The 22738-nt window shown below is 40.8% G+C and overlaps 1 protein-coding gene across 1 annotated transcript; it reads right to left on the reverse strand.

Annotated features, from left to right (window-relative positions):
* On the reverse strand, positions 1–20973 carry RRP15 (ribosomal RNA processing 15 homolog). Its single transcript, XM_053974515.1, has 5 exons — positions 20869–20973; positions 17371–17645; positions 15483–15580; positions 14462–14663; positions 1–599 (listed from the first exon to the last, which is right to left on the reverse strand). Exons 1-5 carry the CDS (start codon positions 20933–20935, stop codon positions 447–449), a joined length of 795 nt encoding a protein of 264 aa, XP_053830490.1. The 5' UTR covers positions 20936–20973; the 3' UTR covers positions 1–446.
* Positions 20974–22738: the final 1765 nt, after the last annotated feature.

Here is a 22738-nt window from a genome sequence, read left to right on the forward strand (position 1 = left end):
TAACTTTACAAGGTGACAGCATTTCTGTGTTTATTGTAAGCCATTTCTACTGCAAATTGCAACAACTTTTCAAAGTGCAGCAGTGATTTGGAAATGCAGGCACACTAACACATCAATTGCCATGACTAATGTGTAAACTTTTAATGACCTTGGCAAAATCTATCTTTCATTGGGCAAGTGCCACTATTTTGACTGCACAAAATGTTTTGGAAATATGTTGAAAATTATACTTGTTTTGGAAAATATTTCAGGATTTCAGTATAGCAAATGGAGCTATATTAAATAAAAGTTTGACATGGAGGAGAAAACACTCCAAGGTTGTGTAAGTCTTTTTTTTTTCCTTTTTTAAAAGAGGTATCCTCCAAGTGTTGTACATTCATAGAATGCTGACTTTTTATCCAAACAAACTTAAGAAGATAAAACATTATCTTGAATGGTTTTCAGTTTCATTCACTGTCATCTTCTTGTTTCAGACCACCTCCTTCTTCACTGTTGCCCTCTCCATCACTTTCCTTGTCCCAGTCCTTCATAGATGCTCCCATCATGAAGTCATCACGCAGTATATTCCATTCTGGCCCCTCTTCAGACTTCACTTCACCCTGAATGTTTGACGGGAAGAGAAGAAAGACCAGAGGAATGAGATAAATGTGAAAGGTAGTAAAAGATGCAAGGTCTCCATGCAATCAAAATAACATCTCCTACAATCAGCAAACTGAAGGCCAAGTCTTTGTACAAATGGTACAGAAACATGCAGAACCACCAAAAATGACTTGATGCTAAAATGCAAACTTGTTTTAACCAACCAGTAAAAGAAATATGGAAACAAAACGATTATTCCTCATGGATGAAACAGTCAACCCCGGGCATGGCTTCCTTTATTAAAATCTTTCTTGGCAATCAGAATGGATTCATGATATCATTTATTAACCCCCAGGTGCTGCTTCATTAGAACACTTCTTGGCACATTTCTAAAACACAAATATGGATTTAATAAAGGCTTAACCCCCCCCAAATTTAATATTTAACATATTTGGTGATACGTGAACCAAATCCCCTTTATGTGAATTATTACCTCACTACCTGGGCTTGTCATATGGTACAAAGCTGCCTCTAAAAGAAACAAAGTTGAGCTACTCTTAGTAAGCCAACAACACCTTACTCCAAATTTCCTACCTCTTGGAAGTGTATAAACGCGAGGCCCACTGCGTGGGCTGGCGAATAACAAAGAGAGAAGGGCCGGGAGTGCGGTTTCAGCTTAGCGCTGGAAGCAGCGCTTGCTCGCGGTTCCCGGAGGTGACAGATCCCGTTTGGGCAGTGCAACAGCCCCATCCTGTGGCAACACTTTCAAACAGCAGCTGGAAGCTATGCTTGCATCCTTTCCGCAAGAAAATACCGAAAGTTGCTCCATGTACTGAGGAACTATTTATTTCAGTGTTTATGCCTTAGCAGCAAACATTTCTGACGAACAGCATGGCTCAGTGTCCAGCAGGCAAGCAAAAAATTGTCCTACCGAAGTGGAAGTAGGGGCACTGAACACAGTCTTTTAGCTCTGCAGGGTCTTTGAAAATAAAGTTAACACTGGCACCCCAGGGAGCTTTCCCCACTCCCCTGCTCCAAAGAAGGGACCTCAGCATCCTCTGTGGACAAGATTTGCCTACTGGATGCAAAACCTGCAGTAAATGTATGATCACCTTAGACATCTGTCCACACCTTTTCTCTGCCATGAATCTAGGAATGTGAAAGCACTGCATGTTTAAGCTGAAGCCTGTGAGAATCAAGATTTGGGATAGAGCAGCATATAGAATTTGATTGCATGAGAAAAGAGAAGAGAAGAATGCGAGTCCATTACTGTAAACATGTCCTATCACACCATCAGAAGTTATCTGAGTGCAAAACATCTGCCAAACAAGGTATGTGTTTTTAATAGGTAATCAAAGCAGAAATGCTATGTGTGACTTCTGCAGTTCTTCATCAAACACTGCCCTCACAAAAACAGGGTAAGTCTTAACACTTTTCTTCCCAAAAGGGATTTGCCAGGGCCGAGCTCAAATAAAGAGAAACTCTACAGCTGTTCCTCAAGATGTTTACACTGGGTTTTGGTTTAGGGTTTGCTTTTGTGCCTTCACAGATGCTCTCATTAATGGCTACTCCCATCCAACAATTCCCCTTTTCCCATGGGTAGTGCCTCCTAACCACTCACCACTCTTGCAGCTGTTTACTTCAAGTCTTACACCCAGTAAACCTAAAATCACCTCTGAAGGGGCAATCGATTATCTGGAATTAAAGAGCTACAGATAAAGTAGGCCCCTAGGCAGACCTTAAAATTTTCACATGAGATTCATCTGTATTGTTATGACAGTGCAAACACAGGTAGTCTGTTCTGGGATGCAAGGAGGGGGTAACTATTTTTTCCTCCTTTTTAACTGTATTGCAGTTGAACATGTTTGCCTTTGCAGAGTAGAGAATAGTTTAAAAAAAATCACAAAAATCGACAAATTCTTTCTTTTTTAATCCCAGATCTTTGATAAATCAATATTTGAGCAGTGAAATTCAAGAAAGTTGAATCTGAAATACTTAGAAGGAAACATCCCGTATTTCTTACAAAACAATCTACATTTTTTGTTTTCAATAATAAACCCAACAGAATTCCTTTTTTTTTTTTCCAGATGTGCAGAACAGGGATTTTTTTTTCCTTGTTTTGTTTTGGTTTATAAACAGCACAGAAGGAGTAGATTATTATCAGCAATGACAGTTGCAGGCTCAGAGTTTGAAAAGCTCAATCCTCAAATTCATCACAAGCTACTATTCAGCAACCATTAGCTTCTTTCTGGCTATGTCAAGGGAACAACAGGACAAAAGTGGGACTTTAACAAAAGAGGGATGCTGATCCTCTATAGCATTACCCTTTATGTAAGGCACCACAAAGGCCTGAATAGAGTTTTACATCAAGCCCAAAGGAGAAATGACAGAGGTAGCATGTTCATGCCTCGAAGATGAAGATTAAATGCTTGAAAGCAAATATTTAATCAATTTTAAGCATGCCTCCAAGTGAAGAAAATGCCTTATTTAGTATCTTCATTCCTAACTCATTTACTATTTATTTTCCCCTCAGAATAAAAACTCTTCAAATCTACTGCATCACAAAACATTCCCAAAGTCTTAAGAAAATATGCAGTGAGAATATTTGTATAATTAACAATTAATTGAACTGTAACATCACTTCCCAACTTGCTTTATGTAAGAATGTTAATACAGTTGGGTTTTCAATGCCGTAATCTAGTTTCATCTAAATAAAACAAAACTGATTCTTGGCACGTGGAAAATAAACCAACTTTCAATCTACACAAATGCTTTTGAACTCTCAGTCAGCTGTTCATGCACATCTCACTGCAACACTGAAGTCCCCTTTGAACATCCCCAAATGAAAACAAAGAGGGCTATATAAACAACAGAGTGTAATGATACATAATGTGAATCCTTCAGTAAGGCAAGGAGTGAAAAATTCTCGTGTTGCTTTTTTTCCTCTCCTCTTTTATACACTGGAATTGGGGTTTCTTTGCCAGAAGGGTGTGGCAACCTTTTTCAAGAAGTCTGAGAGGCAGCAATTAGTAAAATACCTCAAGAGTCACAGTTGTTTTACTAATTGCTGGGGACAAACTTGTTATCATGAGCTGAAATAAGGCAGACCAAAGCATGCACTGTGGTTACTCTAAAGCTGATACTTGCTCTGATGAACTCATGGTCCAGTTGAAAAGAGTTCATATAAATTAAAAGAAACCAAAAAACCTTGCCTACTTGCTAGGCTATCACAGCATTACCTAAAGTCTCTCACAAGTAGGGCTCAGTAGTGGGGACATACTTCCTAAACTAATTCTGCTTTGAAGACATACTCCCTAAAATCTGCACCAGGACAAGATGAACTGAAATTCTTGGCCAAGTCCTAATAAAACCACCAAAAAGAGCTCCAAACTAAGCTCCAACAAAGCTTAGTCCTGTCACTTAGAACAGGCTGGAACTGCCTCCTGGATGCTTTTAAAGGAATTGGTCTATGAAAGCCTTGTGGTAGCAGCAGCAGCTGTAAGATCAAGTCAGAAATCTCCATGTTTTTGTTAATTTCTTTTCCACCACAAAAAACTGGAGCTACTAAATTTTCTCTTGGTAAATGACAAGACAGTATATTCAACTGAGACCTGCCAAACTCAACACTGGAGCTGCAGCCGACAGCACTGACACCAAGGTGTGGGATCAATCCTCTCAGCCCCTCTGAAGCAGGATGATATCTGCCCGAGCTTTTCAGAACCTTACACTCAAGCAGACCAAAATCTATAGTGCTAACTGGTAAGTAATGACATTAAAAGATATGCCCTGAAATCAGACAAAAGACAGCATTTCACTCCACTGTCCACCAGCTTGGGTCACTTGAGCAACTCCAGCTTCTGCATCTGCAAAGCAACAAACACACCTACAGCACTGTAGAGATTCCCTGAGAGCTGTGTCCAGAAGAAGACAGGAATTCCAGGGTTTTAACACAGGACCATTTTTCAGACCTAGAGATTACAACCAGCACACTGGACCCCCACGTCTTTGCTCTGTGAATAAGATGAAATGCCAGAGCTTGCAGGGCATCTCTCTTTACCATCACCTACAGTAAATGTTTATTTGTACCTGTCAAGGAAAGAATTTCTAATGTAAATATCTCTCAAGCAACAACTTTAAGCACTGAGAAAACAATTCTAACGTGTCTAATTAATCTGAACTGCCTCCCCAGGTTCTTCTGTTTTGCTCAATACAAGCATTTAAGACCTTGAGACACAGCAAAGCTTTTGTCATGATGAAGAAGTTAAAAAGCGTGACTGCCAGAACACATTCTCCCTGTCAGCCTTCATCTTGCTCTGAATGACTGCTTCTATTCTGGTTCTCATCCCCAAGCAAGTCCGTGTAAACTGAGCTCAAAAAACCCCAATCAAACAGCACAGGCATACACTGAGCTGTGTTAAATCTCAATTTAAAATAACAATAATAATAATAATAATAATAAAACCCCCACTTGGCAGAAGAGGGGGAGGGAATGAAAACCAAAGAACACCCGAATAATCATTTCTCCTAAGTTCATTTTCATCAATATGCAAGCTCACAGACTAAAAAAATAAATTTCCTTCAGGCTGAGAAGAAATGAAAAAAACTGCAGCCAAAGTATCTAAAGTAGAAATGGAAGCAGAAAACAAAACGTAATGATTTTTAACAGGAAAATCATACTTGGGTTTGATCATTATTGCTGCCTGCAACTGCATCTGATTTGAATTGCAGCAAGATCTTGACTCTAAGAAAGGTTTCTACGTAAGCCTGATCCCAAACAGCCAAAACCCCACAAATGTGCAAACTGAGAATACAACCTGCCCTGCTATTATCTTGAACTTCTGACTTAAATTCTCACAGCAACTCACTCTGGGAAGCATTTTCAAGCTTGCATAACATGTGAGCTGCACAACAGAAATCTATTCTGCTGCAGTATAATTCTGCACAATGATTTATTCCTTAGGGTGAGAGTTATTCAATACCCATCTGCATTCTCTCTCTGAATGAGAAATTAGAGTGACTGAACTAAACTGCCTTGGTTTACTTGAAGTGACACTACACTGTGGGTATCAACAGTGGCACAGGGGATTTACTCAGATCACAAGCTTTCTCATATACACCACAATCTGCTCTGGCAATTCTAGTAAATAAATATAAGAATGAAATTTTTTTACAGAGTGTTTTGAGACCTGCTGTTCCTGTTCAAACTTCTCTGAAAGTAACACACTGGAATTATTACTACAAGCACAACAAATGGTGATTTTTCCTTTTGAGCACAGCCAGAAGACCACCCAGAGCTTAACGACCTGCACGAGGTATCTCCCTATCCTCACATCCTCCTCTAGGGTTTACTACAACTGGGGATGTGTGAATGAGAAGGAATGCTTTGGGTTGGCATGTAGAGGCTTAAATGTGGCACAGCTTTGGAGGGGTCAGAACTCAATTACAGAATTTCTAAAAACAAATATAAACGTGGGCCTAAGCAAAGAAGAACATTCAGAAGCATCATTATTAAATGCTCAGTTGCAAAGAAGAATCTTAGAAAATGTTTATGAGAGAACAGATTTCCTCAGGCTTGGTTCACCAGAAACCTCATAAATTATTATTTCTGTCAGGAAAAGCAAAAATATTTAAAGAATTCAAGCTTAAAACAGGGCCCTTCTGCACACAGGACGCTCTGGAACTCCTCAGCCTGTGCTGTACTCTAGCCATCAACAGCAGCCATCTCAGAAACCCCTGTGCTGCACAAGGAATTCCACCACATGCTGCTGCAAGACCTGTTTGGCCATACTGGCATCAAGACTCCCTTCCCATGCTTTAATGAGCATGACGTATAGCATGGGCATGCTACACCAGGAGCAAGCTGCACAGTTCCTGAACCACCAAGCTGTACCTGGAAAATACACAGATACAGCAAGAGTGCCTAGTAAAAAAAGTATGCAGTCAAGATTAAGGCCTCCTCTGTGCTATCCCTCAGAAGTCACATCCTCATGTATTTCAACAGTTTACTTTAGACAAATATTTTCCAGTCACAACAGATTTTTCTTACATGTCACCCATTTATGAAAGACACTTATGCACTATCTCAGCTGGGTACCTAAAATTTTCTGCAAGTTGTTATAAAAGCTTGCCTGCTGGCCCAGTAAGGAAACACGCAGACCTGCAACTGTTTGGAGTATTTCTGATTTTTAACAATAAATTAGCAGCTTGCAATTTTTTGAATAATATGAATATCACTCAAATTATTTCCAACAAACAATGCTAAAATCATCCACTGTTTTCCATTACGATTCAGCAAGAGGTATAATGGGGTGAGTCCCAAAAGGTTGTCTCAAACAATAAAGGCTACAGTAATGACCATGCCTATCCCTTCCAGCACTTGAGAAATCATCTCACAGAACAGCTGATGAGAAGGAAGTGGGGCGAGTAAAAAGCTTCCTCTTCCAGAGCCAGGATTTCCAATTTGCATCCCAGAAGAAGTATAAGGATCCACAATACTTTGAGGTAGGAGGGTGAGGAATTTAAAAAACCAAAAGAGAGTCTACAAGGAACTAACCTTTATGTAATTTTATTATTAAATGTGAAATAATGATGTTTTCATGTCTGCTAAGCATCTTGTCTGATTTCACCTCCCTACAGTCATTGCCCTTGCTTTGACTTCAATGGTTTTTGTGACATATCATAGAGGTCTCCAAGTCCAAATTTCTCTGATTTTATATTCCTGTAATTTACCCTCACATTGCCATGTATGAGTGGCAAGCTCATTAAGGAACAGACCATACCCCTCAACACTCCCAGGGTGCTTTCTAAAAGCAGTTTAAACCTGATGAAAGAAGATGTAAACCACGCAGGATCCCAATCCCTTATCTTAAAACATCTGGCTACCCTTTCTCTGCATTTCTGACCTTCACATCTCTGTCTATGTTTCTGTATGGGCTTTTCCAACAGCTGCAGGTGGAGAAGAAATGACACAGACCACCTGCAAGACCACTGTCCAAAGTTCAGTAGCAAACCAAAAAGACATCAGACTTTTCCAAGAGGCAGTTTTAGTATAATTCATAATACTAACCAGGTTTTAAAAAGTACATTTGCTAATCTTTCAGTAAATTTCAGAAACATTCATTAAAAACTGGCCAGGATTTCCCATAGTATGGAAAAAAAATTTACTGAACTCATCAACCCTCTAACCATTGCAAGCTGGAAACAGTTTAATCCACCACTCCTGAAGTCCACTGACCAAGATAAACAGATGAGTAGGTACCCACAGAGGTCATTTATAACACACACACACTGGAAATCACAACATTTTATACCTTAATAAAACTTCAAAGTAAAGGAATCACTTTTCATGGTAATTTCCAATAGCAAATGCTCAGATTGGGGAAACAAATTTATTCAGATAGACAAGCTCCACCCAAACCTTCTTACTTCAAGAGAACATTTTTCTATAAAACTTTATGAAATGTTTAGATGTATTTTTCTCTAAGTACACTGCCCTGCCTATAAGAATTATGAACAAAGCCAAGAGTGGAAAGCTGCTTTTATAATGCTTCCAACTTGATTTACCAGATAAAAGTCTAATAGGATTTGACTCTTTGTGCTTTGTATAATCACAGGAAGATCAAAAGAAGATGTATGCCACAAGTTTTTCATGTGTGGTTGTTTTAGACATAGTTTTACTGAAAAAAAAAAAAGCCTTGCAACATCTTCTGGGAAAACAAAACACATCATAGTATCCTATGCACTAATAAACAAATAGCAAGGCAAGTTACTCTCAAATATGAAAGATGGAGCTGTCTCAGCATTGCCTGACATTTCAATCACAAGTCCCTGTTTATATTCACTTAAAAATTTGCCAAACTTCAACTGCTTCATGCTGAAGGATTTTGCAGTGTTTCAAATATAACCACTTCATTCCTTTTCACAGAAAGACAAACTTAAAATATTTTGTCTTCAGCTCTAAGGAAGAAAAAGACATTTTCTACAGGAACCCGTTAAAACCTTGCATCATTCGTTCTTCTTAAACTTAAAAATCAGTCAAGGATGTGTTTTGGAGCTGGCAACATATCTTTTGCTATCTCCATGATCATTTGCCTGGATCTGGACAAGTTATAAACATCTGCAAGATGGCCCTCCCCAAACCTCAGGTCATCACCTCAGAAGATGCAATAGGCATTTAGCATCCAAATTCTCTTAAGATATCTGTCCTCACTGATCACACACTATCTGCATCTTAGCAGGCAGCATTCAGCTGAACTGGGAGTGACTCATGATGACACACAGGCTTTTCTGTGGGAACAGCTGTCAGGGCTGCTCCTGCATTAGGCACAGGATACTTGCCTGGCCCTCAGACGCAGGGGGAAAGAACCTGTCAGGATCACAGAACAGGAAGAGGATAAAAAAAGAGGTAGATGGGAACAAAATGCAAAATCACAGCCTTTTTCCTTCCTGATTTCTGATCAAATATCTGATAAAGAGGACAGGAAGGGATATCTGAGTATAAAACCACAGGAAAAAGGGTAAGCCTAGTAAAATACTGCCCTTCACATGACCCTAAATTGTCTTATATGGAGTTGAATTTACAGTGTGTCAAGTTCTTGACATCTAGTCAATCAAATTTAAATACTGAAACACTGACAAATTTAAATTGACATTTAAATATTAAATGTCATTAAATGACATTTAAATGTAGGACAAAGTCCTACATTCCCATGTTAACACAGATGTGCATTACCTGCTATGACAACAGTCAGGGAACTGAACTTGACAACCCAATCCTGTTGATGACCCAAACTCTGTAAGTTAATACAACTTTTAAACAGATTTAAAGTAAAAACATCACCATTCAACAACCTCTAGTACTGCACAACCACCCTTTACCTTAAAGAACATAAGTAATACAGGATATAGCATACTGGTGGTAGGCTGCACTGCATTTATCCCTAAGGATATTCCTAAGAATACAGCATACAATTAGTTGTCAGCAACTTGCTGGTGCAAAACCAAAAAACTTCATTAAAAGCATCAGCTCCAAACATATATGGGGTGACCTTCAAGAGAATGTACATACAGTTAGGAAAAACAGATAAAAATGCAGGATCCAAAGGAATCCAAATTAAAAGTTTTTGTGCATGTGATGGGAAGACATTTATTAAAACTGGGAGAATACATCTACTCTGGCTACAGCTGAACTAAATTAATACTTGGCTGCCCCCTCAAATCTGCTGGAATACATGCATGCCTGGTTACTCCTTCAATTAGGTCTGTAAAACCAGCACACAACAGCTGTAGTAATAAACTTCTGCTACTCTGCAATGCCATTGTCACCTAAGGAAGTTTCCTGTTAAGATTAAAAGAGGTGTTGATACACCTTACCAAATTTCCAGAAGTCATCTCTGCCTTCATCTACACTTCAGAAACAATTTCCTAATGCAGGCTGAAGCAACTGTTCAGACTACTGCCACTCCGAAGAGGTACATGAATGAAAACAATTTTTTTTCACCCTGCCTATTTCTACACTGCAGAAGCAGTGGAAAGAAACAGACCAAGCTGATGGTCAGTACTCAAGAAGCTGCAAGGAAAAGAAGGCAGTCACTCTCAGTTTCTAAACGAATGAGACTTTTAAGCTGGAAAGCACAATTTATACCCTCATTTAGCTTAAAAAATGAAAGCCCCCATGGCACTCCTTGTATCCCAGCGAGAACAGTGGCCAGCAAGAACAGTGGTCAAAGTCAGAAGCATAGTATTCCTCCTGCCCTTGAACAACCTTCAAACTACAGCTTAAATGAAAGTCTTTTGAACAGAAGAAAACATCTATAGTAAGTCTGACTCTAATCACTGTCCTTACAAATTAGTTACCAGATACTTGGAGCATTTATAAAATATGCTTGAGGTAGAAGGAACTTTTCTGGAAAAGCACTTCAAGTCCCATATGAGCAATAGCTGCTATGAAATAGCACTTATATTCTTCTCCACTCATCTTCCTTCCCATCAATAATTTATTTTAGAATAGGTACCATTTTGAGACCAACACACCAATTTTTTCCAGATGCCATCACAACACAGGAAGCAAATTGTACCTCCGGGTCATGTAGTCAGCCTAGCTTACAGAGAGATTACCTTGCAGAATTTGGATAATGGTTACTGAAGTAGACCAGGAAATCCTGCTCTTACTTTCACTACTGAAATGCTCTGCAACAGATCTGGTTTAAGAAAGCTTACAAGTTGAAGCAAAATCATGCTACAAAGTCCTAATAAAAAATGTAAGGTCAATGAGTGCAGCTTATGCTTGTCATAAAGAGTATCTGTAACTTTCATGCCAGCTGTTTATGTGTCACTAAAAAAATGTTTTACCACACAGTAAAATGCTTGACAGGGACCAGTACAGATCACAAGAGATAAGTCAAGATGCAATTGTCACTGACACACAGCAAGCGACAAGAGTAACTGAATTTCCTCATAATTTCCTTGTTTTCTTACAATTAAGATTTCAAGACCTGCATCAGCCAAGACATCTGTGCAACTCTAAGAGAACAGAAACTTTCACTCAACCCTGGAAGCAAGGGTACTTCCTAAGAGCACCCTGTGTTAAGGACCTAAAGAAAACAAAAGGTTCCTACAAGGAATCCTTTACTGCCACTACCAACTTCTGTATTCATTCTATAGACATAAAAATTCCCTCAGTCTCCAGGCCTGAAAAAACACAGCTCTTCTGATACGTACCCTTTCTAAAACTGTAGTTTAATAAAGTTTCTTGTACTGTCTTACAGGAAGATATGACCAACACATCTTGAAATGAAAAGCTGGTGTGTAAGGATTGTATTGAACAAATTGAAACCTCTCATATCTGCCAGTAAAAGATTCCTAGAAAAACCCACCCAAAACTTTAAAAAGCCCATCTGAACACAAACAAGTGGGATTTTAATTTTTTTTTTTTAATGACTACATTTTTCTCCCACATTGCAAGGCTTCAGACAAGGTGGTGAGGGGAGAGAAATTAGATGATCTTACCCAGAGGCAAGCATCATGCACAGTAACTTGGAAAAAAATCAGGAAAAAATATTACACAAGTCAGCTGGCTCAGCAAGGATTAAGAAATACTTTGATAAACAGCAAATGATATGAAAGGCAAAGCTTTTGGCTCCAGCTCAGAAAAATAATTACTCCCAGCTGGGCACACAGAACTCCAAGAAGGGCTACAATTTCACAAGAAGGGCACAGGAAAACTTACACAGCCTTACAGTCTTTCCTTCATAGTTATGTTGGTAGGTACATGCCAAGTAACATTTAGGCCAATGGCTAAAAGTAAACAAGACTGGGAACAATGTTCTAGTGGGGCACACATTACCTGCCTTTCCCAGGAACATATGAAGCTGATGGAAATAAGAGAACAAAATTTAAAAAGTGGTCATGCTACTTTGAAATCATACTGCTGCAAGTGGCCTTTACAGAGCGTTTAATTTCTATTTTTTCACACATAAATACACTTGGCTAAATAGTCAATCAACAGAGCTTTATAAAGGGTTTTTTCAACAACCCCTGGCACTTGAAATGACACTTGAAAGAAATTGCCAAACTTTTAAAAATACAAAGCAAATTTCGCATTCAAGAACTCCTGCAGAGCAAGAAAATGCTTTCACCCATTCTCAAAATACAGTCAAGTCCCATGTCACAGCACAAGGCTTGAGTCAAAAAAGGTTTGCTTTCACTGGTAAAACTTTTTTCTGCTATTTTTCTTGCTGACTGCTTGTTTTATGTGGGTGGAGTAGTGTTTTTATTGTTCTGGACTGCCTTTTAATTGATGGCAGAGTGCCTGGATTTTGGGATTGGCATCTCTTCCATTGTTTTTGCTGAGATAAATAAATGTATTTCCCCCCCACACCTTTTTTAAAAATGAATACACTCGATACTCTCGACTGCTAAAAACAAACCCACAGAACAAACAAACAAAAGCTTTCAGATGGCACAAACAATCTGCTGAAAACCCGCTGCAAGGAATTTACTACTGAAAAACCTCATCCAGGCTTCCTACCCTCTGAAACACTCTCAAAGACCAAGAAGCAGAGATATGACAGTGGAGGCCAGCAGAACTGTTCAGTGGCTAAATATTTGTGTAATTCTGAGAAAGAGAATGAAGAGCAGATTTTGGCCTCAACCTCAAGCCTCAACAACTACCAGGAGGAGAGCTTGCTAAATGAGTAAGATATGTTCTCAAGAGAAAATAAAGCAGATTAGGAACAGCTTGAAAAAGAGTTATTGAAGAGTTTGGTTCAGTATTAAATTGAATGGAGAGTCACTGAAGCAAAGGCTGAAGAGTCACTGAAATAAGGGAGAGAGGAAGGGGGGGTGGTCTGTCTAGGCAAACATGCAATTAGAAAACCCAACCAAAAACCCTGATCCCCACCCCAGCTTTTGTGCACAGGCAATGTGAAAGCAGCACCTGCATTGATACTCAAACCCAAGACTAACAAGCCAGCATCTAAAGCATCTCCAGAGGTCTTGAATGGAAATGTGCTAGTACTGATGCTGCCAAAATAAAACTTTTTTTTTTAGTATAGAAACATTTGCAATCTGTGTTTTCTGACCTAGTAATTAAAAAATTGCCCTGCTACAATGTGACACAAAACAAAAGTCCTAGTTCTTGCTCAGATATTGATTCAATGCTGACTACAACAGCAGTTGGCACTGCCATTGTTCCAATATTCTGCAATTCCAAGGGAGGAGAAACAAACAAATGAACCAAAAAAAGAGAGCCACACACATACACATGCACCCCCACCCAAATAAGCAAGCTGGAATTATTTAAGGAGAAATAAAGTGTCAGCACCAAGCTAAATTGTTCTCATTATCCAAAGAATTTAAAAAATACTTTAATATTGCACTTGCATGAAAATTGTATGAGCGCTCCATGCCAGGCAGTGTTTCAGCATGTTCCCCAAGTGCACACAAACAAAAAACATATGACAAACTGTTGTCTCCCAACTGATTAAAGTATTTCTTCCTGGCACGGAAAAGCACTTAGTTAACTGCAGTGTGTCTGCGCCAACTGCAGTATTCCACCCACCACCAAGCACAGAGTTCAAACCTGAACACAAATACGCTTCAAAAACATGCAGCTTCTGAAATACGAGAAAGAGTGTGTCTGAGCAACTTGTTTTCAACCCTGAGCTACTTGGTGAGCTGAAAGAACTGATGGAGAGTTGGACAAATCCAACTACACTGTGTCTCAAACATGCTTGGAAAAAGTGGAATGTATTTCTTTCCAAAACAGCACAAGAGCAAGGAAGCCATACCAGGCCCAATGCACACAGAGAATCAGGGTAAGAAAAGCCTACATATAAGGTTTAATATGTCTGTGTTTCATTCTATTGTGGTATTCATTTTGTATGGCAAGTCCTTCAGTTTCAGACACCATAATCACCCAAAGGAAGCAAGTTTGACATGACCAAACTGTGGGGACACAAAAGTAGTACAATCGAATACACCATGTAAGATGAACAGCCTCCAGGTCTTTAACAATTTCAAGGAGCTAACTATTATTGGCTAAATTCCAAATGTCACAACCCACCATAACTCAGCAGTTTGTTCCATGCCTGGTGTAAAATACAAGATAAAATCTAGTGGTTCATAATCTTTTTTTAAACACATCTAAACCAAGTTATTTGCATAAAAGTCTCCATGTCTTATCAGAAGAGCTTCCAGTGTTTTGTACTTTGATAGTCAAAAGACAGGGAAAACAGGCTAAAAGCTACTTGCTCCCTTCCACAAGTCTTAAAACATCCTGGCCATTTGGGTCAGACGTTTATGAAGAGCAGGCACATTAACAGAGAGTCATTATATTGAGAAGGTACCTTGTAGTGTTTTTTTTCTCATAGATGCAGCCTACCTGTTTACTTTTAGTGGTCTTTCCAGCAGGATTCTTGACTCCTTTAGCCCCCTCCATGTTTCTTAGAACATCGATGAAATCTCTCTTTGAAACAGAAGACATCAGTTTAGCACGCTTCCTCTCAGAGCTCCCAGCTTTCTTCACCTCCTCTTCCATTTTCTTCTGGTGCGTCCTGACAGCATTGAATAATTGTACAACACCTCTGGGACAGGGAAAAAGACAACAAAGCAAATCTTTTAGCTCAAGTTCCTTTTACAAAAATGAACCCCCTACTAAAGCTAATCAGTGCAGATGCCGGATGGCTTCTAACTCCCCAAAATGGTTACCTGGAACTCGATTTGGTTAAGAAGTAACATTTACTACAACATAAAGGACTTTCAATTTTTACTCCTCCTCCATACTTATTGCTAAGAACCCGTAACAAACAAATCTACTATTCAGACTCTGAAGTAAGCCTGGTAACACGGCACCAAGATCAGCTTCATCCTTGAGCATGTTTCACCCTTGGGAGGATGTTATTTGTCCTAAAATCAGTTATTAAATTACTCAGGCAAGTTTCTTAATGGCAGTTGAAGGGGGATAGGGCAGAGGAATGAGTAAGGCAGCACATTAAAATGTTCAACTAGTTCTGTGACACCAAACTACACAATGTGAACAGGCAGCTGAACTTCACAGCCGTGGATCTGGTGAATCCTCTGTGGAGAAGCAAACACACCAGAACAGTAGAAACAACTGTTCTGCATTTTTAAGGCATTAAATTAACAAAATGAGGGGATCCAACAAAGCACTTCTGCTAAGCAAACATTAGATTCCCATCTAAATTTTTACTCTTTCATAAAGCTTCTGAAATCTTTTGTTGAACTTGATACTGTACAATGCAGACCTGTCTATAAATCTCTCGGCTCCTGCTAGTCACTTCTTAAAGAGTTCAATCTGATTGGAAACAGATTACCTGCACAGGCCTTTTCCTCCTCTTTTTGATATACATATATTTAAGGAAAGTATTCAGAAAAACTTTTACCTTGTGGCAATTCTCTGAAGATTTCTTTCCTTCTCTCGGTCTTTGACAACATCTGGCTTCACTCGGCACATCATTTCCCATTCCCGCTTTTTATCGAGCTGCATTATAAATATTGTTATGTGAAACAACATGGACATTTGAGAATGCAGCATGATCTGATAGAGTATGTAGCAGGAGGAAAAAAAGTATCTGCAAAGTTCAGTTTGGTTGAAAGTAAAAGGAGCTCCAATACAGGGCTGGACAAGTCTCTTGTATTGACACAACAGGGGCCACACTGAAATCTCAGAGAGTCATCTGCTTCCAGTAACAACAGCCTAGGAAAAAGATGCTTTCACACTGACTGCCTTGAGCAAGGAAATTATTCAAAAACCACCGTCAAATCCAAGACTTCACAAGCTGATCACAGAGAAATTTATACACAGTAAAATCCTGGGTCCATCAAGACTGGCATGTCACATTTTGAGCCTTGGGAATTCGACTTCCCCCTACAGAACTGGTCCCGGTATGGCTTTGTGACCAAAGTGACACTCAGCAAAGAGTGCAACAGGCAGAACTCTAACAAAGGAAGAGCACCAAGTGTCCACCAGACAACAAGTCATATACAGTATTGCTTTTTGTCTATTTTTTTGGAGGCTCTCCATTTTAAAACCAAATTGATCCCCTTTTCCTACCAAATTGATCTACCTTTTCCAGACACAAAACCATCAGCTTTGTTTCTGCTGCAATAGGAGACCACTGTATTTCATGACCTCCGCTCTAGGAGTAAGTTTTTCTTCCCCTCTGAACAATTTAACAGTGTTTTAGGCCTAGTGATCTTCCATTAAATCTGTTTTATGCAAGAAGTCTCTAATGGAATTTCAGAGTCCTTATCTTTGTAATTCCAGGCAGACTACTACGAATTTCTGAGTTTATGACCATGTTTTGGCCTTTGATCAAAAGACCTGCCCTATCCTACCTTTCATCAGCAAGAAATCAATGAAAAGCAAATTGCTTTCAAGTTTCTCTTAAGTAAACAAGCCACCTTGGGGACCTGTGGCCCGTCTCTGTTTTCCAGTATTCTCACATATTTACTGGATGACAGCAGGTATTCAGAACAACCATAACTGTGCAGATGCTGTACTGAAGCTCTCTGTATTTAAAAGGCAAGCCATGGCCCAACTGCAGCATGTCCCAAATTGTCAGGTGAATAACCTGGTTATCCCACAGAAATAGAACTGGTATGATGAGACATTAGAACTATTAATGTATTTCTAGCCTGAAGGTAAATCAATCAGAGCCTGGAATTAAAAGTTCCACTGAAGGCACAAACAAATGACTTACTTGCCAACATGGTTTGGTTTCTTCACATCAGTTTCAGAACCAGAAGCAATTTAGGGCACTGACATGGGGAGCAAACAACAATGCACAACCACATCAATGATTACTGCAATCTCAACCTAGAGGCCTTGATTTTGGAAGTCACAGCACAATTTAAATGGAAGCAGTTTTCTTCTCTTTCTCCCTCTCGCTTTCTGTGGTAGAGAATGATTTCAATTTGTAATGGCAACAAAGTGAATATCACCCCAAATTAACAATGCCAATTAGAAAATCAAACTTAAAGTAGCTGCTTTCACCCCCTCAAAAAAGAAAACACCTTAAGCTGACAGACTGGAACACTCCTGCTGCCAAAGTTCAGCCTGCCTGATGACCCAGAAGAAGCAGTAAAGGAAAAAAATCTTACACAGCATGGCTGGAAAGTAAAATAAATTAAGCTACTCAAGATCATTGTGAAGGAGAGACTCCAAAACTGAGACAGCCTCAGCAGAAATCTGGGACAATGCTCTGAGACTATCTTGCATGTAGCCCATCTGACAGTCACTGCACATGGAATACTGCATCTTTTTCTCACCCTCATCTTCTTTTCTTGCCTCTCCTGTTTTTTTTTCTCTCTCTCCTTCTCCAGGCTTTTATTCTTGGCCAAGATGGTGGATTTATTCTGTGGAATCTTTTTGTTGAGCACTTTTGCCATGGCGTCTGCCCATCCTGAACTTGGGCCATCTTTGGAGCTTGTTGCCTCTTCAGCCACGTTGCCAGGGGCTGCTGCTTCATCTTCATCATCACCATCCAGGGCTTCACCTCCCGAAGAGTAGCTGTCTTCTGGAAGTTCTGAGCTTAACTCGGAACCTAGGGATAAAAAAAAATAAAAAATAAGCAAGAAGAAGTATCAGGAATTGCTTCTAGTAAGAATCATTCACTAGTGCCATTTGCTTCACATGTAAATGTTATCCAAGTTCAGAGAGAGGTATTCCTGTAAATGTGCTGCTACAATTAATTCCTCAAGCAGGCACACACCATTATATTGAATTTATTAGAAACTATGCAGTGCAAGTTCTTGCTCACCTCAGTGATGATTTAAAGTGATTGAAAGAGGTGAGGCCTTGGATATTTATTATTATATTATTGAATATTTTTATGTTTAGGGCCGGTAATTGTGGGGGGAAAATGTGTCTATTTTCCAGTTTAAAAAGTGTAACTTATAAATGCCTATCCACACAAATATGTGTGCATATGTACATACACACTCACAGAGAAACTGCAACAGTGACATCTGGTGTTTGACTGCAAACAGCCACAGGAATGAAACTGAAGCTGGGGGGCATTCCTTACATGACAGCAAAACCTGCTCAGAGAGAACACTGCCAGCAAAAATACAATTACCTAAGCATAATGAACCCAGGGGAGACTGCTCTGTGGAAGACAGCATCAAGACAGTAGTCAGGCTCAAAAGAAACCAGAGGCACTGAAGTTTCTGGATAAGTAACTGCTCCAGTTATACGAATAAAACACCCCCAAAGTCAAACTTTGTTACCCCTATGAGCCCTTCAAAATAAAAGAAGGAACTGAAGTTACAATACCAAAGTTTGGAATTAAGACAGCTGAAAACAGCCAAATTGATGGCACAACAAATACATGAAGAGTTAGTCCTCATTACTCTGTTCAGTGAGTCAAACTGCAAAAATAGAAGTCTTTAACAGTGCAGGTGATTAACTAGAATGAAATGGGCTTCTGGGTTATTTCACTTCACCATGTAATCAAAAGCAGAGCATACACAAGGTCCTGCCACCATTAACTACTATTCCAGTAATATTTGTGCCACATTAAATTTTAAATTAATTATCTTATATACAACTTTCAAGGCTGCAAAATCAAGTGCTGAACAGAAGGAAGCTGGTTTCTGATCCCACCCAGTCCCAGATTCCCCACGTGACTCACTTTCATCCATCTACCACTCTCAAACTCCTTAAAAAGGAAAATTTAAATGTTAAATCACAGTACTACTGGGCCAAGTGCTTCACTTTGTAAGCACTCCTATATCCCATGAAGTACCTTTATCACCCAAACCATTAAGAGAATGAAGCCCAGAGTGCTTCACAAGATCTGTTCTCCATAAAACCACGCAGGCAGCTATTAACGATATTCCCCATTAATCAACTGTCTATTTAATTACTAAGCAACCATAAACATACACTCTGCTGCCACACTAATTCATTATTCTGCCTTCTCCATGTGCCTGTTTAAACCAGAAAAAACCTAACAAACAACATAGCAGCGAAACAGTGGCACTGACCAATTTAAAACAAAACTGCTACTGCCCAGGCATGTTTAGAGGCTTGGGGAGCATTCAGTTATCCTGATGGAAAGAAGTGAGAGTCAGTGGTTACAAAACAAATGTGGAAGAGAAATAATTACTGAATACTAAAAAGTATGACTTTTACTACCACCAAGGCAGACACAGTGCTATGTCATGCTCCACTTAAAATAAATTAGGGGGATGCTTTCCAACAGCCCTTACTATAAATTGGAAACTTATAAGTGGCAAGTTTTCTCAACACATTCAGTAACTACTTAAAGGTATCCTTTTCATCCTTTAATATCCTTCTAGATGTTTGTATCCATATTCTGAGTTTCCAATAAAAAAATAAATTCAAACCACTGCCTGTAACGTTTTACATGTAGGAACCACATCCTTGTACCTACACGTAAAGTAAGGTCAAGTTTTCACCCCGGGCCTTGTCCATGCTAGGATGTTGCTATTTAGCTTTTAAACAAGGAGTCAACCCCTGCTTGTGACTTTTTTTTTCACACACACAAAAGCTAACAACTACCAAAAGTCCAAGCCTGAATCCCCCACGCTGCTTTGGACCAACTTTTGCAGTTAGCCATTAAAAACAGATCAGACTTATAAAAAGGAAATTTGTTAAAACATGTATAATTTCCTTTACATAACATCTTCTGCCAATAAAATAGGAGAATATTACCAACAACATTTTGCTTTCAACAGTTACAGAAAAATTAACAAGGTTTCCACTACCAGCCATAATTTATTCTTTAGTACACCAGAGTACCAATCAACAGCATGAGATAAAGAAGAGGTATTTCAAAATAATTTAAACCAGATTAACTTAATCAGAAGTAGGACCCGGGGCCCTATTCTGAATAGAAAAGGCTGATATCTGGCATAAATTCAATATAAAAAGTTCTAATTGTTTCTGTGTGTGTGTATGTATGTTGTGAAATACACATCCACACATCTACTTCACTCTTTTAAACTCGCTCAGTGATCAAGGTGTCGACACACTGTTAAAACACAGCCAACATTCAGCAATGAGCTCTGAAAGAAGCTCCCACACAACGCTCCCCTTTGGATTCAATTTTGACGCTCAAACCAAACAGAACCAATGCTGGAGCCACAGCTCCAAACGGCCGCAACCCTGACTCCTCCCAGAACAAAGAAAAGAAGAAATCCAGTCACAGAATAGAATGAAGAAGGGATCACAACTGGTTACGTACACCCTCACAACGCGCAAGGAGGCGAGAACGAGTGCAGAACAGCGCGTTAAGGGTTAATCACTGGAACGAGCGCGGCCCAGGGGTTTCCTTCGGGGAGAAGCAGATCCTGGCTCGCACAGAGACGGAACTCGTGCAGCTCTGCACAGTCGTTCCCCTCGCTCTCCCAAGAATGAGGGCAGCGAAAGCTGTTTTGGTGGGCCTAGGGAATGAAGGAGCTGCCGGCGGTACTTCGCGGGCTGAGTGGGAAAAGCCCAAGGGCCAGCGCAGGGCGGGCAGGAGCAGCCACCAGGCACCGCGGGAATGGCAGCCACGGGACACGCCGCTGGGCAGCGGCCTCAGCAGGTGGCCGGGCCGGGGCCTGAGCTCCCGTTCCCCACGCCGACCGCCGCCAGCCTCGGCCCAGGGTCTGGAGCGGGGGAGATGAAGGGCCAAGGACCCACCGGCGGGCTCGGACGGGGCAGACAGGAAAGGCCTCCAAGGTCAGAGACGGCCTATAGCGGCGGCCGGCGATGCTTCAGAAGAAGAGAGGGCCCCACCCCGCTCCCGCTGCCGTTACCGCTGTCCGTGTCTGTGTCCGTGTCCGCGGCCCCGCGCCCACGTGGGCCCGCCACGGCCGCCGCCATCTTCCCCACGGTCCACCCAGTGCCGCGCTCCGGCCCGGCCCCCGCGCCACCAAGCTGCATTCCGGCTTCACAGGTTCCGGGCAGGCGAGCGGCGCTTCCGGGGCGGGGCCGGGGGCGAGCGGGGCCGGGGCTCCGGGCGGGCAGAAATGGGCCCGGGAGTAGAGCAAACACGGCTGGCCGCGACCCTCCAGCCCCCCGGACCCTGCCTGCTGTCCCGCCCTACCCTGCGCAGAGCCTTTGTTCCAGCCTTTGGAGGCGCCGTGGTGGGGTCAGCCCCAGGCAGGCCCCGATCGGAGCCTCGCGGGGCTCCCCGTGCCGGGAGAGCTGCGCTCACCTGGAGCGTGGAAAGTAGCCTGGGACCCGCTCCAGCACAGCGAAGCTCAGGCTGATTGTTCGCTTCCACCCGCTCACCTGGAGCGTGGAAAGTACCCTGGGACCCGCTCCAGCACAGCGAAGCTCAGGCTGATTGTTCGCTTCCACCCTGGGGAGCCGCTGCGGATGGACGTGGCAACGATAAACATAAATTAATGCTGTATGTATGTGTATATATATAGGAGCCCTGGTGCGAAGAGGAATTTGAAGGCTCCACCACAGTGCTGGTGTATCCAGAAAAGTTTAGAGAAACCAGAGAAAACTTAGCCACGCTTTCAAACATAGCTTTAAGACCCAAAAGGAGAGGGCTGGAAATGCTTGCAAACTCCCGTTGATGTACTGAAATCGCTTTCTCTTAGTGGTGGTATTTGCTGTTAGCACTGGCTGGTTGGAAGAGCAGACCATTCACTACCTATAGGAAAACAAAATTTCCTCTATGTTAGCTAAGAGAAGTCTCAATAACACTAATTTTCTGCCACTTCACAACCACTAAACAGGCACTCTGATTTTGAGGCTGGATTGTAACACTGCCAACCATCCAATCACTCCATTTGGTGCATCTGTAAGAAGCACATTCTGAAAACAGCATCACCTAGAATGCCAGAACTGAATGCCACAAACTCTTAGGCAACTTCTTACATAAAAGCGCTCTAAACTAAAAAAACCCACAAAAATTAATTATCAAGAACTGTTGTTCTTGTAGCAATAAAATGTGCTGGGGGACAGAAGCTCCAGGATTCCTTGGAGCCCAAAAGTAGCCCAGTAGAAATAACCACGGACATTGCAAAGTACATTTATGAATATAGGTAGTACAGGGGGAAATTGTTACATGTAGTATAGTCTTCAGTATTTTTCAGGTTTTAAAATCTTATAAAGGTTGTTTAATTTCTACACCCTATATTTTTGTAAGTATTTCTTCAGTTGTTGCAGCCCTGTACAATAAGTGACCTATGTCTTTGCACATCTGTCATTTCACATTTTTTTCCTCAATGATTTGGATTGCAGCCAAAATAGCAAATTTCTTTTCCTGCCTCAGTATCAGGTCGGAAAATTAGAAGCTGGAGAGAGGTCAGAAAATGGTGACAGATATTCTGACATGACTGGGGAAACTGTTTCACAAAGAAATATTAAAAAGACTAAGTAAGTATGTCTTGGTTAAGTGCTAAGGGCAAACAGGATTGGACTTGTTTCTGTCGTAATCTGTGCTGCTGAGTGGAGCTATCTGGTACAAATTTCAGTCTAACTCACTGTTAGAAGCAAAGAGAAAACTTGTGCTGAAAAACTTGAGCCACTGCAGTGATTTGCAGAGTAGCAAGGAAACTACAAACACCCCCATGATGTTTAATGAAGAGGCCCAAGTATTACAGGAGATGTAATTCCTAATGTTTTACTCTGTGAGGCTCAAATCCTACGTTGCCCACCAATAATAAG

Source organism: Vidua macroura, chromosome 3, assembly GCF_024509145.1.
Source record: "Vidua macroura isolate BioBank_ID:100142 chromosome 3, ASM2450914v1, whole genome shotgun sequence".
Classification (NCBI taxonomy): Eukaryota; Metazoa; Chordata; class Aves; order Passeriformes; family Viduidae; genus Vidua; species Vidua macroura.